This window comes from Aspergillus wentii (genome assembly GCF_001890725.1).
Source record: "Aspergillus wentii DTO 134E9 unplaced genomic scaffold ASPWEscaffold_3, whole genome shotgun sequence".
Taxonomy (NCBI): Eukaryota; Fungi; Ascomycota; class Eurotiomycetes; order Eurotiales; family Aspergillaceae; genus Aspergillus; species Aspergillus wentii.
In genome coordinates this window covers 2,793,861-2,808,135 of record NW_024467834.1, presented here as the reverse complement: position 1 = coordinate 2,808,135, position 14,275 = coordinate 2,793,861, and the positions used below count along the sequence as shown (strand labels likewise).

General features: G+C 47.9%; 5 protein-coding genes across 5 annotated transcripts; 2 read left to right on the top strand and 3 right to left on the bottom strand.

The window, feature by feature from the left end:
* Positions 1–1,275: 1,275 nt before the first annotated feature.
* Positions 1,276–2,835, bottom strand: ASPWEDRAFT_109160 (MATE family efflux transporter; the record flags this gene model as incomplete). Its single annotated transcript, XM_040828059.1, has 2 exons — positions 1,276–2,177; positions 2,229–2,835. The coding sequence occupies 2 exons, from the start codon at positions 2,833–2,835 to the stop codon at positions 1,276–1,278; spliced, it is 1,509 nt and encodes a 502-aa protein (XP_040691048.1).
* Positions 2,836–4,131: 1,296 nt separating this feature from the next.
* On the top strand, positions 4,132–6,381 carry ASPWEDRAFT_450355 (putative MFS transporter). The gene is made up of 7 exons (XM_040836426.1): positions 4,132–4,399; positions 4,454–4,767; positions 4,820–4,909; positions 4,966–5,571; positions 5,689–5,763; positions 5,825–5,952; positions 6,011–6,381. Exons 1-7 carry the CDS (start codon positions 4,185–4,187, stop codon positions 6,188–6,190), a joined length of 1,608 nt encoding a protein of 535 aa, XP_040691047.1. The 5' UTR covers positions 4,132–4,184; the 3' UTR covers positions 6,191–6,381.
* Positions 6,382–6,571: 190 nt separating this feature from the next.
* Positions 6,572–8,830, bottom strand: ASPWEDRAFT_50582 (uncharacterized protein; the record flags this gene model as incomplete). The annotated part of the gene is made up of 1 exon (XM_040837461.1): positions 6,572–8,830. The coding sequence occupies one exon, from the start codon at positions 8,828–8,830 to the stop codon at positions 6,572–6,574; it is 2,259 nt and encodes a 752-aa protein (XP_040691046.1).
* A 1,367-nt stretch (positions 8,831–10,197) lies between these two features.
* Positions 10,198–12,271, bottom strand: mdv1 (WD repeat-containing protein; the record flags this gene model as incomplete). The annotated part of the gene is made up of 4 exons (XM_040827879.1): positions 10,198–10,473; positions 10,528–11,342; positions 11,398–11,601; positions 11,662–12,271. Coding segments are annotated over 4 exons (1,905 nt in total), but the record flags the coding sequence as incomplete, so codon positions are not given.
* An 856-nt stretch (positions 12,272–13,127) lies between these two features.
* ASPWEDRAFT_67608 (chorismate mutase ARO7) lies at positions 13,128–14,083 on the top strand (the record flags this gene model as incomplete). The annotated part of the gene is made up of 3 exons (XM_040838921.1): positions 13,128–13,198; positions 13,231–13,951; positions 14,006–14,083. The coding sequence occupies 3 exons, from the start codon at positions 13,128–13,130 to the stop codon at positions 14,081–14,083; spliced, it is 870 nt and encodes a 289-aa protein (XP_040691044.1).
* Between the last annotated feature and the right edge of the window lie 192 nt (positions 14,084–14,275).

Sequence of the window (14,275 nt, the reverse complement as noted above, 5' to 3'; positions counted from 1 at the left end):
TATAACAACTACGTCCACACAGTCCAACCACTCAAACACTTTCCCCTCAACAACCTCTCTCCATACTACAACAGATGAACGCAACAAAAATAGTTTGCTAATTGATTGATCTACTCGGGCTGATTTCGATTTCCATTACTTCAGAGACAAAAGTCAAGCCACCCACTTCGGAACGACCTCAACATCCGCATCGCCTGATAGCGATAGCCAATGATGCAGAGCAAATGGACGAGAATAAGCCATCCCAATCCATCTTACAGCATCTTAGAGCTCTGACTGACTGGTAATTATCGCATTACAGGCACCTAGACGAATCAACTGTTGGAACGAGCAGCAGTTACTCGCAGAAGAAACCGATACATCCACCACATTCATCCATCTGCTCCCCTCAACTTCCTAAAAGGCATAAGATCAGTATTACCAGGTCGATCAGTGTGGGGTGAAGGGAATCGTCAAAAACAAACGAATGGTTTTCACTGCTATCTTTCCGTACATGGAGGATTCTAGGAGAGCCCAGACCGAGTCCCTGGCCTGGCAGACAGATACATATAATGACGACATGAAAGATACAACACGATACAGTCGAAATATGCACATAGGCTATACAAAAAGTGGATTTCTGGTGCTGGTCTATCCCGGTGCATATCCTGGACTAAAAAGGAAGGACTGGGGAGAAGACACCAAGAACAACGGTTGAAGATGTAATTTACGGCATTTTATGAATGTGAATTATTCTGCAGATAATATGCATATGGGCCAATAATGTCTGAGAAAGGTGAGCCTGGAACATTGTGTTATTCATGGTCTTATCAGTCCCTTTATCACTAATGACGTTTCTTATCTATTAGATCGTCGTCTCCTCCAATTTACTTCCTACTGAGGATAAGTGCATTTTGCAATCGTTTCTAGAATACTTGAACATTGTGTTTCATCTTGGAACGAGGAATCCTCGGAGAAGTTCGACCCAACAATATCCCTTCGATAACGACAGTCCGGGGAACAGCATATCTGCCGCACGGGTCTAATACAGTACCAAGAGAGCATACAGAATCGAGACTAAAATCGTACTTCTCCCCATGACTAACTTATTAGGAAGTTGGGGGTAGTGGATCTCTATTTCATGCATGAAATAGCGTACCAACTGCCACTTTACCAAGAAATCGTACTTGGCAGTAAAACTATCTGTAAGGAGTGGTCGGTCTATCCAGACATCCGAACTTTATACTCTGTCTATGCTAACATCTTCCAATTGCATCATGTTATCCATCTACCAGTCTAATCCTCCCTCTCAATTCGTTCCTCGACATCCATCCGTCTAAAGGCCTTGTCAACCTCTTTGTTCCAGTTGCTCAATGCAACAATCATCCACTCCAACGCCCCCACTAGATACAAAGCAATACACTGTCCTACCCACAAACCTTTGAGTCCCCAGCCATGGAATGCCAACCAGATTCCTAGCGGCAGTGCTCCGCCGTAGTAGCTGATAATATTGACCATGGCGCCGACATGCTGCCGGCCCATCCCTCGAAGACTACCTCCGCAGCTTCCGTTCAGCCCATCCGCAATCTGGAACAGCGCAACATACGGAAGCACCTCTGCGGTCAGACGAACGACCCGCTCGTCGTTATTGAATATCTTAGCAAAGTGGTTCCGGGAGCCCATCAGGACGGCCAATACCACGGTCCCAAGAAACATGCTAAGCCAGGCCGCAGCGTTGGCGGCGCGCGCGGCACCGCGAGAATTCCGCGACCCAAGTAGATTGCCTACTCGTGCTGACGTCGCCACTCCCACACCGAATGGCACGGTGTTTAGAACCTGGTCTGCTGTCATAATCACACTTTGAGCGGCAAGGGAAATCGTTCCGAGGCGGCCGGCCGCGAGAGCCACAATCTCGAATGCCCACCACTCTGTGCCAACTTGGATTATGCCCAGGAAAGCCAAACGAGCAAAGGTACCGAGATTTCTGAAGGCTTCTCGTGACCATCCACCCCAGCACTCGGATCCTGCAATGAACCGGGCATAAAGAAGTAGCAGAACAAATGAGAGCCAGTAGGAGATACTTGTTGCAAGGGGGGCACCAAGTAGTCCCATGTGAAAGGTATAGCAGAAAAGATAGTTGAGACCGGCATTGAACGGCGAGGTTATCAGAAGAACGTATGTACCAGGCCGCATGATTCCTATAATCCCCTCATTAGAAATGAAAAGCTGATATGATAACCGGTGCATACCTTGTGCTTGCAGATACTTCTTCATCAATTCAAAATAGATATAACCCAGTCCTCCAGGAATCAAACAAGTCAAAAACCTAGCACTGTCCCGTGATAGATTCGGATCCTGGCCTAAGAAAAGAAAAACAGGCTCCGAACACACCCAGAGAATAGCAACCGGGATGTAAAAGAGACTCAAAACGAAGAACCCTCTCTGAAGCAGAATCCCAAGATCATGTTTGTTCGAGCTCCCAGTAAACGTCGACGAGGCCAGCGTATCCAAAGCAGTCGTCCCTCCCAACGCAATCATCCATGCTGTGATCATGGCAAACATGAGAGAGAATGCACTCGTGGCCAGATTTTCAGGTGAAGAACGTCCAACTATGATGATAGATATCGTCTGGAGACTGTTCTGCAGTGTATAGGCCAGAATCACGGGGATAGAGCCTTTTAGGAGCAGCCAGAACTCTGAAGCCACAAGGCTTCTTTCCGAGGGATGTGATTCAGTGCCTTCATCTTCTTCTGGTGCCAAAGAGCTTTCGATATCTGCTGGCTTTGGGAGAAGAGATGTATACTCGTTGGGGGATGCCTCGCTGCCCTGGCGGGCGATGGGGAGTTTGACGCGCATTGATATTTAAACAAGTAGAAGGAAGCAGTAAGGGTTTGGGTTGACAATGGCAATGGGGTCATATCAAGAAATCCCCCGTCTTAAGTGTACAACTGTGTCTGACAGTCGACAACCATCGTCCTAACGATGAAGTGAACATTTTGTCCACAAGCATGCACCGTGTGGATCCTAGGTAGTATGGATAATCCTAAAACAGACACTCAATCGCCAAGGACCTTAGTTTACTCCATACGTGGTGGACATTGATGCTGATTTGAGCTGCGAAGGGTATCCTCGCGTTCAGAATGCAAAATAGCTTCGCAATTGGCTATCGTTCCCTTGACCGAAAACCATCAGCATATCCTTATAATTAGCTGCAGTAAATGCCGATCTACTGCCGTGTTTGGCCGGTCACATAAGTACCAGATGTAAGGAGCGATGGTGATAGTACCACGCAGAAGCCCATTTCAATAAGGAATTCAATCTGAATACCAATCTTGTAACAAAGTATGAGGTATATTCTTATCGAGGATGGTCATGAAGATGGTAGGACGGTAAATGCCGGGTGCTGATCGACCCAAAACGCCATTTCGTCCCGGTAAAGACAGGAATAGATCCACATGGAATAAGCTTCTCGAAAATTTATCCAGAAGCGGTAAGTGATCTGTTCCAGTTGAAAGAGATGACAGGGAATGATGCGAGGACAAAGGGCGGAGGATGTTATTCGTTACGAGGACGTCGTTATCTATCAGCCCCGCGATGGTGGAGAGACTCGAAATCTGGAGACAACAAGTTATCCTTGCAATGACTAGTGGCTAGTTGATTCTTGATGCATATTTCTGGCGAAACAGGGTTTGTAACCTAGTATCACGAATGTCAGCACTAGTATTGTTGAATAACATACCTTATTCAAATCTATGACTGACGTCTATTTCTTTATACTCCTTATCATCGCACTGCCACGTTTGATTGGCGATCATAGAACCAAATGCTGTGTTGATCTCTATATCCCGCTCATCTTCTGGTATGCTATGCTCATAGCCATGTTCTCCATGCCGTGGTCTGTATTAGAACACCTGTGCAGGGATTTTCAAAGCCTTCTTTGTCGGTAATAAAGATAAGGATGTCTTGAGGAATCAAAACACGGGGATTTGGATCATCTAGGCTCAGATGTCAGGCAATAATCCCATTGCTTAGTTTCTTTGTGGCATTGATTTCATCCCGTAAATTGATCGTATGGCTGATAAGGCCTTTCTATATACTCTGTTAGCTTTGTTGTGGTCATAAACACGTTTGTAGAACACACAACACTATTACATCGTTTGCGTTGAATCCAACTTCTTATACTGAAGCCTTTTTAAACCATTTTCATGGATGACAGACAGGAGCCACCTATCATGGATCAAGAGGTGTTGGGTGTAGATGCCTCAGAGAAGCAGTCACATCTTGGCCATGGGACAATGGCCGACACAGCTGTTGAACAAACGGTAGTCATGGCACACCCGCAACTCGTATCGGATCATTTGGATCCATTGAGCTGGTCCAGGATTCAAAAACATACCATACTGGGCATTGTTATGTTGAAGTAAGTCATGCTATACTCCACACCCAACAATCACTAACTGTGTACCCGTCTTAGATACTTCCTCTTCACCTATATCACTACCACGACGGTACCCTCTTTCCCCGAAATACAAACCCAATTCCAAATAAGCTACTCGCAAGTCAACTGGACTGTTGCTATCCCTGCGCTTGGCCTGTCGGTAGGACCACTATTCTGGTCATCATTAAGCGATATATATGGCCGTCGTATAATTTTCGTTGTCGGCACTGTCATTGCACTGGTATCAACAATTGGTGCTGCAGTGGCAAATAATTATGAAGGATATATGGCTGCTCGTTTCTTCCAGGGGTTTGGCGTCAGTCCAGCCTCAACAGTTGGAATGGCTGTGGGTATGGTTGCTTGCCATCCTAAATCATGGAATATACTGATGAATGACTGCAGTAAACGACCTCTTCTTCGATTATGAACGCGGGCAAAAGCTTGGTCTGTGGGTTCTGGCGATAGATGCTGGGCTCCTCCTGGGCCCAACCTGTAAGTCATTACAATTAGCAATCCATCTCATGGGATAAAGCGCTGACATCGTCTAGTTGGTGGCTTCTTGAACGTCGTCAGTGCATCCTGGATCAACTGGTTCAACGCCATCCTCTTCGCTGCATTGCTGATTCTCGAGCTCTTCTTTATGCCCGAGACTTTATACCCGCGTAACACGATGCTCGAACACGCAACAAAGCCAGTCAATAATTGCTCCATCTCAACCGACATCGAAAAGGCCCCTAGCACAACAGCATCACCAACAGATACAGCCGACCTACCTAGAACCAAGAAACTCCCCTTTCTCAACCTCAAACCCGTACCTGGCATGCGTCACCCCAAACCCTGGGATTCTATAACCCGATTTATCCTCACGTCTCAATTCCCCGCTGTCGCAGTAAGCGTTATTGGATATTGCTTCGTTTGGTACTGGTGGGTGTTGTCGGTTATCACGATGGTACCCGCTGCGTACGCATCGTATACCCCGTTGATTCAGGGGCTCTTGTGTCTTGGATTGTTCCTGGGATGTGTCCTGTCTGAGATATGCTGCTCGGGGAGATTGAGCGATTATATCGTGGAACGACTGGCGAAGAGGAATGATAACGTGCGTGTTGCTGAGATGCGATTGTGGTTGGCGTATCCGGCTATTTTGATCACAGCTGGTGAGTTGATCTTTGATTTTAATTTCAAGGAGAAGAGAAATAGAAAGAGATAAGAAAGAAAAGGAGTGTTTGGAGAAAAGAACAAAAAGAAAGAGAAAAACTGACATAAATGCTTAGTGGGCTTGGTCCTCTGGGGCATCAGCCTCGACAGAAACTACCACTGGATGGTCGGCCAAGTCGCCTTCTTCCTGTGTATGTTTCCGTTCACCTTGAATTCAGACATGCATCACTCACTAACATCATCATCTACAAGTCTCTGCTGGAATACAAATCGGAAATACCGTGACTAGCAGCTACATCGTCGACAGCTATCCCCTACAGTCAACGAGCGTCATCACCTTTTACGCCGTATTCCTCAATCTAAGTGCTTTTATCAACCCGGTATGTCTCTGTGCTTTCAGGCAAGCCATGATATACGTCTAACTTGCGTTCTCTTTAGTTCTTTATTGCTTCCTGGCAGGCTTCATCTGGCTGGACTTGGACGTTTACCGCGCAGGCTCTCATCGTTGCCGGTGGAGGGACGGTTGTCTTCGCACTATTACATCGCTTTGGGGCCTTACTGAGGGCAAAAGCACCATTGCCTTCATGGGTGAATCCTGAGTTTGATTCGGGGGCTTGAGTTACCTATCGTTCTTGTGTATTTTGTTTCTTGGGTTTTTATATATTGGATATAGCGTTTGATCTAGAGTGGTATATCTGTCTCTACAAATAGATAATGGCAATGGGATACAGCAAAGATTGGGGCAAAGCTGTCAAATAGTAGAAATCCATTGGAAATAGCAAATAAACACAAATCTCCAAGCGCCTAAACCATCCAACTGCATCTAATCCGCCTGAATTGAAAACGCCCCCGCATCAGTCTGTAGATTTTGCCAATGGTATCGAAATCGCTATAATGACCAAACCAGCGCCATTCCTCGAAAAGAAATTGATTAATTAAAAGAAACAAATGAGTACAGCGTACAAAGAAAGCGAGCGTAGATGACTGAGTACTATAGACCTATGCATGGCCATGCAACTTCAGTCGATAGAGACATGTATTGTTAGCACCCCAGTTGTTTTTGACACGGAAAACCACCTTGTCCACTCGGATGTCGGGTTGATCAATGATGGCGTTCAAGCTGAATTCCTGCACATTATTCTCGCCGTGCAAGTTGTATGTCCACCGTCCAACGCGGTAGAAGGAGTCTCCGAGGAGAGGATCATCTGAATACGCACTTTCCGGCTCATTTTTATAAGCTTGCCCGACGACGCTCATGATTGCCTCATGCAGTGAAAGCTGACCAGGGGGCGCAGAAAGCTTATCCATTTCGGATGATTCCTTAGGTTCAGGCGAAGAAAAATAAGATAACCACGAGTCTGAGTCTGAGGCGACTGGTTGGTCGGCGGTAGTGGGTTCATCTTTAATGATTTTGAATCGCGCCCACAGCTCCATATCCCGGGGCGCAAGTTGTGGGTTTGGCGTTGCTCCTTTCGGTATATGTTCAACAACCACCTCTTCTGGCACGATATTGGTCCCTAAAAGTATGCCGAGCTGCGACTCGCCATTTCGTGGAGCGCTGCACCAGCAATCACCAACATCTTCCCAGCTTGTCAAAGCCGCAAGAGGTGGCTGTGGGCCATGATTCTGAGAGCCGAACAGCTTTAGATAGGCCGCCTGGTAGAATTTCATCTGTTTGCCGACTGTTGGATTGGTTGTCTTGGGGTCGATTAAGACTCCCATCCCTCTTGTAAGAAAGTTGATCCTAGGTGTTTGCTTGCGAACGGGGATCGGCTGAACTTCCATAGTTGGAATAGGCATGTTATCAACATCTGATCTAACCAGATCCACTTCCTTAGACAAGGATGAAACTTGTGAGCCTAGTTTCGACACTTGCCTAGTAAGGCTATTGACAGCTTCTAGACCAGTAGAGTCCAAGGGGATATAAGGCGTGGGCCGACCGAAGGGAAGAGAGGAACCAATATCATGGGCAATACTGGATATGTGGTCACTGAAGAAATAGGCGGTAAAAAGAGACAACGCTGTGAAAACCACCATTATGACTGTTCTGGCAGCTGGGCCTTTTCGGAACGAAAAGGAAGAGATATTTGATAATGATCGAGCTCCTATTTCCACTGACTGCTCTGATAAAGCAGAGAGTGATTCACGGAACGAATCGCGGAATGAGGTCTCATGGAAACTACTCTGAGGAATAATCGTCTTTGCGGGGGCTGTTGAAGATTGGGGTTCTGCTTGATGATCCGGTTGTGGCTCTATTTGAAGCACTGATTCGGGTTCGAGATCGCGGTCAGGCTCAGGCTCAGGCTCAGGCTCAGGTTCAGGTTCAGGCTGAGGCTGGGGCTGAGGCTGAACTTGAGGTTGAGGCGCTGGCTGGGACTGGGGTCTTGGACTTGGCTTTGGTGATGGTGAAGGCGAAGGTGGGTTTCTTATAGATAACCGAGAATCAGGCTCTTCCTCCTCCTCAATAGTCTCATGGGCGAAAGCAAAGCCCGAAGGTCGAAGTGGGGGCTTGGTGATGTTCTTTCGCTGTTCCTCCTCGAAGAATCTATTCGACCGTGTTCGTTGTAGATCATCTTCGTGGATATCGCGTTCAACGCCCCATGAGATAACTGATTCATTATCGACAGAATTTAAATTCTGCTGGGGCGAACTTCCTAGCGGAAGGTTACGCTGGGTTGGGGATCCAAGTCGCTGAAGTGGAGAGGGATATAGGGGCTCGTTTGTTGGTAAATATGGGTAATTTGGAAAGCCGGGGGCAGGGCTTGAAGCTATAGAAAGAGCGTGTGGGATAGGGGGAGTAGGCGTCGGAGTAGATCGTCCAGGCCGGCTGGCATTGTCTCCAGGGTTTGGTGAAACAGTGACATCTCGTAGCGAGTCAAGAAGTTGCATTTGATCAGGAGTAGGCTCACGTTTGGCCCTCCGGCGAGTCGGGGAAACACTAGCAGAGACTGATTTTCTCTGTGAACGGGTGTTACGAGGCGTGTTCCTTGTTTTGCCCGCAGCTGCCAAATCTCGGTTTTGAGCGTTCTTCAATCCTACATCGATAGATTCGGCCATTTCAGCCAGACCCATACTGGGCCTAGCACTCATCCCGCGGGGCATCTGTGCTGTTGCTAACGAGCCATATTCAGAAGAGCGTTTAATAGGAACGCTTGGCAGAACAGGATTCAAACCCGCTGGACTGGAAGAAAACGGCAGTGTTCCTCCTGACTTAGGGGTGGCCCCAGAACGCCTGGTAGAGGCACGTTTAGGAGGCATATTCCCAGATTTGTCCAAAGCTAAAGACGATGTTAGCCGAACGGCTCTCGGAAAGGAAAGGTGATATATAGATTCATCGGGAATCCTTGCTTATATCCTAAAAATAAGGGCCTATACTTACAACTGTAGACAATCAGGAGTTGGACTGCATTCAAAATGATATCTCAAACTGCTGCAGCCTCAGGCAGAAATCTGTAATTGCCTGGGATATGCTCTCGAAGATGATATAAAGAAGTAGAAAAGCGTGGCACTTTGCAGAAAGATAACAGTGCCTGTATTGACCAAGACAGTGAATTGAAATGTCTTCTCTGCTGGATTTGTTTTGGTAAATTCGACGTCAAGAAATGCCAAAAAAGTGGCACGATATGGCTGTCGCAACACCAAATCTTTTCTTTCTGTCAAAGATCGAGAAAAAGAAAGAGGCTATTAAAATGCACCTCAAATAAATTCCTTGAATTCAAGCCTGGATAAACTTGGTGATAATCCTCCCTCGTCGGGGTAAAAAAGACACGGCGCGCCAAAGCAGACGCGGCGGCGGGTTCAGGATCAACACCAGTCGGCGGCCTCTAATGCAGCACTTTAATCCAATGCTCGGTTAAGAAATGCCGTCGCAAAGCGTATGTATCAGACAGCGAGAATACGAACGCTTCCTAGCATAGATAATGGAGGATTTTTGCCGTGTTGTCGAGCGAAGAGAGATGGTCCCATGGAGGCGCGCAACTGGCAGTTCCGTCCGTGGCAGTAGGAGGAGTGGACAAATCGGGTAAGGCGTGGCTGGACTTGTACCGCACGATATCGCGATGGCTTCATTTACCAACCACGCATGGCATGCAGAGAAGAAGATCAGACTCGATGAAATGGGTTTTTAGGAAAAGGATGATGACGGTGGGCACTGTATATTATAGATGGGTTTTAAAATGGCTCTTTGCTTTTTCTTTGTCGTCTTGCAGAGGCTTGGCGGCTGTCGAGAATCAACAATCCTGAACAGTTCTTTGTCGATTCGCTTTGTTCACTGCTTTTCTATTTATGTTTCACGCTTTAAACTCCGTGGATTTCTTTCAAGTATCAGGTTGACTCAGTGGAAGACGGCGTGATGGGATTTCTACACCCAAGGCGGTTTACCACGAAACGCGTTTCCATCCCAGTCCTGACCAGGAATGTTAGGTCTCTTAAGAATTCTACTTGGACCTAATACAAAGAAAGATGATAAATTTACTTGATAATAACGGTCCTCCCAGCCACATCGCCAGTAGTTTCGCTTCTATATCAAATCCAATAGTATACAATAGTCGCGAAGTCGCGGAAGAATACAAGAATAAGCATGCATGATAGACAAGATTGAGAAACGTTCCTCGTATGTTCATCGCTCAGCAAGTCCATGCTCCAATAGTGCCGTCTTTTCGGCCCTCGAGGAGATATCCATCCTTGAGTCGTACTCGATCGATGGTTGAAGGGGACGGTCCCTCTTCATCAGCACCAAGTCCGGCACCACAATCCCAGTGGTTACCATCAGCCTTGTCGTAAACCTTGACCACGTTTTCGCCTGCTGCAGCCACGATTCTTCGCGAGTCAAACATCATGCTGGTGATTGGTTTGTCGTACGCGAATGCGTCGAAGATGGACCCTGTTCGAAGATCCCAGATCTAGGTTTAAGAGTCAGAATAATTCAATGAAACGTAAATATGAGAATGACATACTCGAATGCTGCGGTCGAGACTACCCGTGATCATTTGATGGTCGTCGAATTGTAAGCATGTCACAGGGCCAGTATGGCCGACAAGACTGCGATGAACGTGACCACTCCGAAGATCCCAAAGACGGACCATGCCATCTGCGGTACCGCAAGCCAGAGCAGCATCAAAGCATTGAACTGCCCCGACAAAGTCGGCAGATGCGTCTGGTACGCGCCCCGACGGTCTCCATTGCGTGTCGCCGCCACCCAGCGTTGATGCTTGGGCTGCCGCCCAGAGAACATCGAGCGTTTGCACACAACGGCCCTTTTCCAAATCCCATTGTCGCAGAGTCTTGTCTGCTGAACCGGAAATCAAAGTGTTGCCCCGGAAATGAACCGCTGTCACTTCATCGACATGGGCCTCCAATGAAAATACATGACAATCGCTGAGAGAAGTTGAGGCAGATAATGACGAGGGACGGCTAGGTTCGAAGTGTTCTTCTGCCTCCTCCTGGCCTCTGCCAATTCGGTTGCTCCTCTCCACAGGTCGTGCGCGACTCAAATCCCAGAGTCGGACCGAAGCGTCCATGGAACCCGTAGCCACAATGTTGTCTTCGACTTGTAGACAGCGAACAGAAGCATGATGCCCCTCCAAGAATCCTGCGCATCGACCTGTGTTAAGGTCCCAGACTCGCACTGTGTCATCCAACGATGCGCTAACCATAGTTCCAAAGGGGTAGTCAAAATCGATGGCGGTCACTACATCGGTGTGGGCTTCGAGTTCTTTAATTGGTGATCCGGGAGCGAAATGTTCGTGTAGAATGGGCATAGATCGTTTTCCTAGAGCAATTATTAGCCAGGAATTCCCATCGGACGCAGTTTGAGAACACCGTACTGTTGGACTTGTGCCTTAAGCTTCTCTGCGAGGGCGAAGGCAGTTTCTGGTAAATCGATTCGGACATGAAAGAGGCATCCATGGCCGCATCTTCAGACATGATGGAATCATCGTTCGCCTCGGAAGACTTGGGAGTCGCGGCCGCTGCTGCAGGCTCTGGCTCTTCGTCTGGAATATCCTCCAATTTGTTATCGATCTCGGTCACTGGTCCCAAAAAAGTCAGACGCTTGCTATTCCATTGAGAAAAGCCAAAATGTCACCCACGCTCATGTTCCAATCCCGCTTCATCCATTTCCAAGCCAGCCAACCGATCCAGAACAATCTTGCGAATGTTGTGAAGATTGGCGATTTTGTTATCAATCTCGTGAATCTCCGCACTGCACATATTTTTGCGAACACCCATCATGTTCAATCGGCGACTGAGTTTCTCCCTGTCCTGCTTCAATCCACTCGCAGTGGGCGGTAGCGCTGCGTCCTTCTCGCCATCTTTGAGCAGTTTTCCGCCTTTCGAGCTGCGCCTCCGGTGGGATTTTCTCGATTCACGTTCATCCTCGGGGAGAGTCGCTTGGAAACCTTCAAACAACGAGTATGAGCTGGAGTCTTCAGGGATGTTCGCCAGGAGGTCGTCGGGGAGAGAGGAGATGGCCCGCGATTGAATTTCGGAGGTATAGAGCTTGGAGCGGACCAAGTCGGTCGGAGTGGTTTGCGTTAAAGAGAAAACTTTGCGCTGTGTCTTGGGTCGTCGTAATTCGCGGTGAATGTCGACCATAGCACTGTGATAGTGACCGCCGTTGCTTCCAGATTCCTCGGGCGGTCCTATCAAATGCCCGGCAGTTGATGTGACCTTCCTTCCAAAAGCCTCGATATGCCTAGTCTAGATTCACAAAAGACATATCAGTAAGATTTCGGGAAGAAGGATAATCAAAGAAGAAGATTGCGCTTTACCGTCAAGCCGGTTCCCAATAGACCGTCCTGCTCAGCAATATCTGATAGACCGGAAGGCGATTCATCGCGGCGGTGATTCTCCATGAGACCGGCCAGACAAAGAACGTCCCAGGAGACTTAAAGACCCATACGGCTTTGTCTGGAGGTTAGGACGAAGTGGAGGGATTGCCTGACCGACAAGGATGGCTTAATATGAATTGTCTTCGGCACCTGGTCGGCTTGCTGGAGAGAGTTGGTCTGGAGTTGCACGCGATGGATTACCGTGTTCCCGAGCTGTAATTTTACCGCGGGTTAGCGAGTGGATGTTTTCAGCTGCAACTTGATAACTGTCGATCCATCTCAGTAGTAAGCATTAGTTAGGCCTTATCGAAGTTCACGATGCGGGGGATTTCGCAATAATTAGTTTCTTTCGAGTTGCTGGGAATAGCCCAAGTCAGGCGATGTGTGCCAATGAAGGAGGCTGTCAGCCGTCCTGTTTCCAATAATACCACAATACCATGCGATAACAGGACCTTACTTAATCCTTGATGGTTATTCCATTTCGCCTATAGTAATTATTCTATTATTGATCCTAGCAAGAGTTGGAATCGACCAGAATGATATAAGACTCTTCTGGGTGACTTTCCTGAATGGTCACGAATATATACGACCATGATAGAAAAAGCAATTTTGGGCTGAGGGCATTCTCCTCCTCGGCCTCCCCGCCATCCTGCGAACATCTACCCAAGACGGCGCAAGAACAGTGAGAATCAGCACCAGCGATCCTTCAACTACGGATGAACACCATGGACACCGCCATTGATCTTTCGAACGCCTCCAAGGCCTTGGATCTCGCCAACATCCGCTTCCAATTAATGTTAGTATCTCCCTTGCGCGCAAACTCGGTAGATCTTGCGTTTGGGTTACCCCCGCAGAACGCAACTTCCGTCCAGTTGCTGACAACCTCGGGTTTGACAGCCGCCTTGAGGATACAATCACCTTCCACCTGATTGAGCGGGTTCAATTCCCGCATAACAAGACCATCTATGTCCCCGGCGGTGTCTCCATCCCCGGCAGTGATCTGAGCTTGCTGGATTACTTGCTGCGGGAACAGGAACGTCTGCAGTCGCGTGTTCGACGTTACGAATCGCCCGACGAGTACGCTTTCTTCCCCGATGTGCTCGAGAAACCTATCTTGCAGCCGTTGGAATACCCTAAGATTCTGCACGACAATGACGTGTGCGTGAACGAGACTATCAAGCAGCGCTACGCGGAGGAGATTATCCCGGCTATCTGCCCCCAGTTTGGACGGGAGGATCGTGGCGAGGGACAAGAGAACTACGGATCGGCTGCTACGTGCGATGTTAACTGTTTGCAGGCGCTCTCGCGTCGCATTCACTTTGGCAAGTTTGTGGCCGAGTCCAAGTTTCAGTCAGAGACTGAGAAGTTTGTGAAATTGATCAAGGCGGAGGATCGCGAGGGGATCGATGCCGCCATTACCAATGCTGCGGTTGAGAAGAAGGTCCTGGAGAGACTGGGGTTGAAGGCCAAGACTTACGGCACTGATCCTGCTTTCCCTGAGGAATCGGGTCAGAAGATCAATGTCGATGCGGTTGTGGCCATGTATAAGGTGAGTTTAGTAGTGACAGAATTTCTTACTTCGGGTTACTCTAACACCATTTAGGAATGCGTCATCCCTCTGACCAAGGTGGTGGAGGTTGAATATCTCATGCAGCGCTTGAAGGGAACCGAATGGGAATAATAACCTTTTAACGCACTGTCTTTATAACTATATATGAAACTATAGAACTGAGAAACGAAATGCATTTGACGCCTTGACGAATGATGGGAATTCGGCATAACGACGCGCATAGACCATCTATGAACAGTGGATGCTGAAAAATGAGGAATAAATAATCAATTGCTTTTTTCATCAATAAGTCATGGCAGTTCT

Excerpts from the sequence above, each read along its gene's own strand:
- ASPWEDRAFT_450355 (XM_040836426.1), top strand. The coding sequence starts at position 4,185 with ATGGATGACAGACAGGAGCCACCTATCATGGATCAAGAGGTGTTGGGT. Across the intron at positions 5,764-5,824 it reads CCAAGTCGCCTTCTTCCTGT|TCTCTGCTGGAATACAAATC; the intron begins GTATGTTTCCGT and ends ATCATCTACAAG. Across the intron at positions 5,953-6,010 it reads TAAGTGCTTTTATCAACCCG|TTCTTTATTGCTTCCTGGCA; the intron begins GTATGTCTCTGT and ends CGTTCTCTTTAG.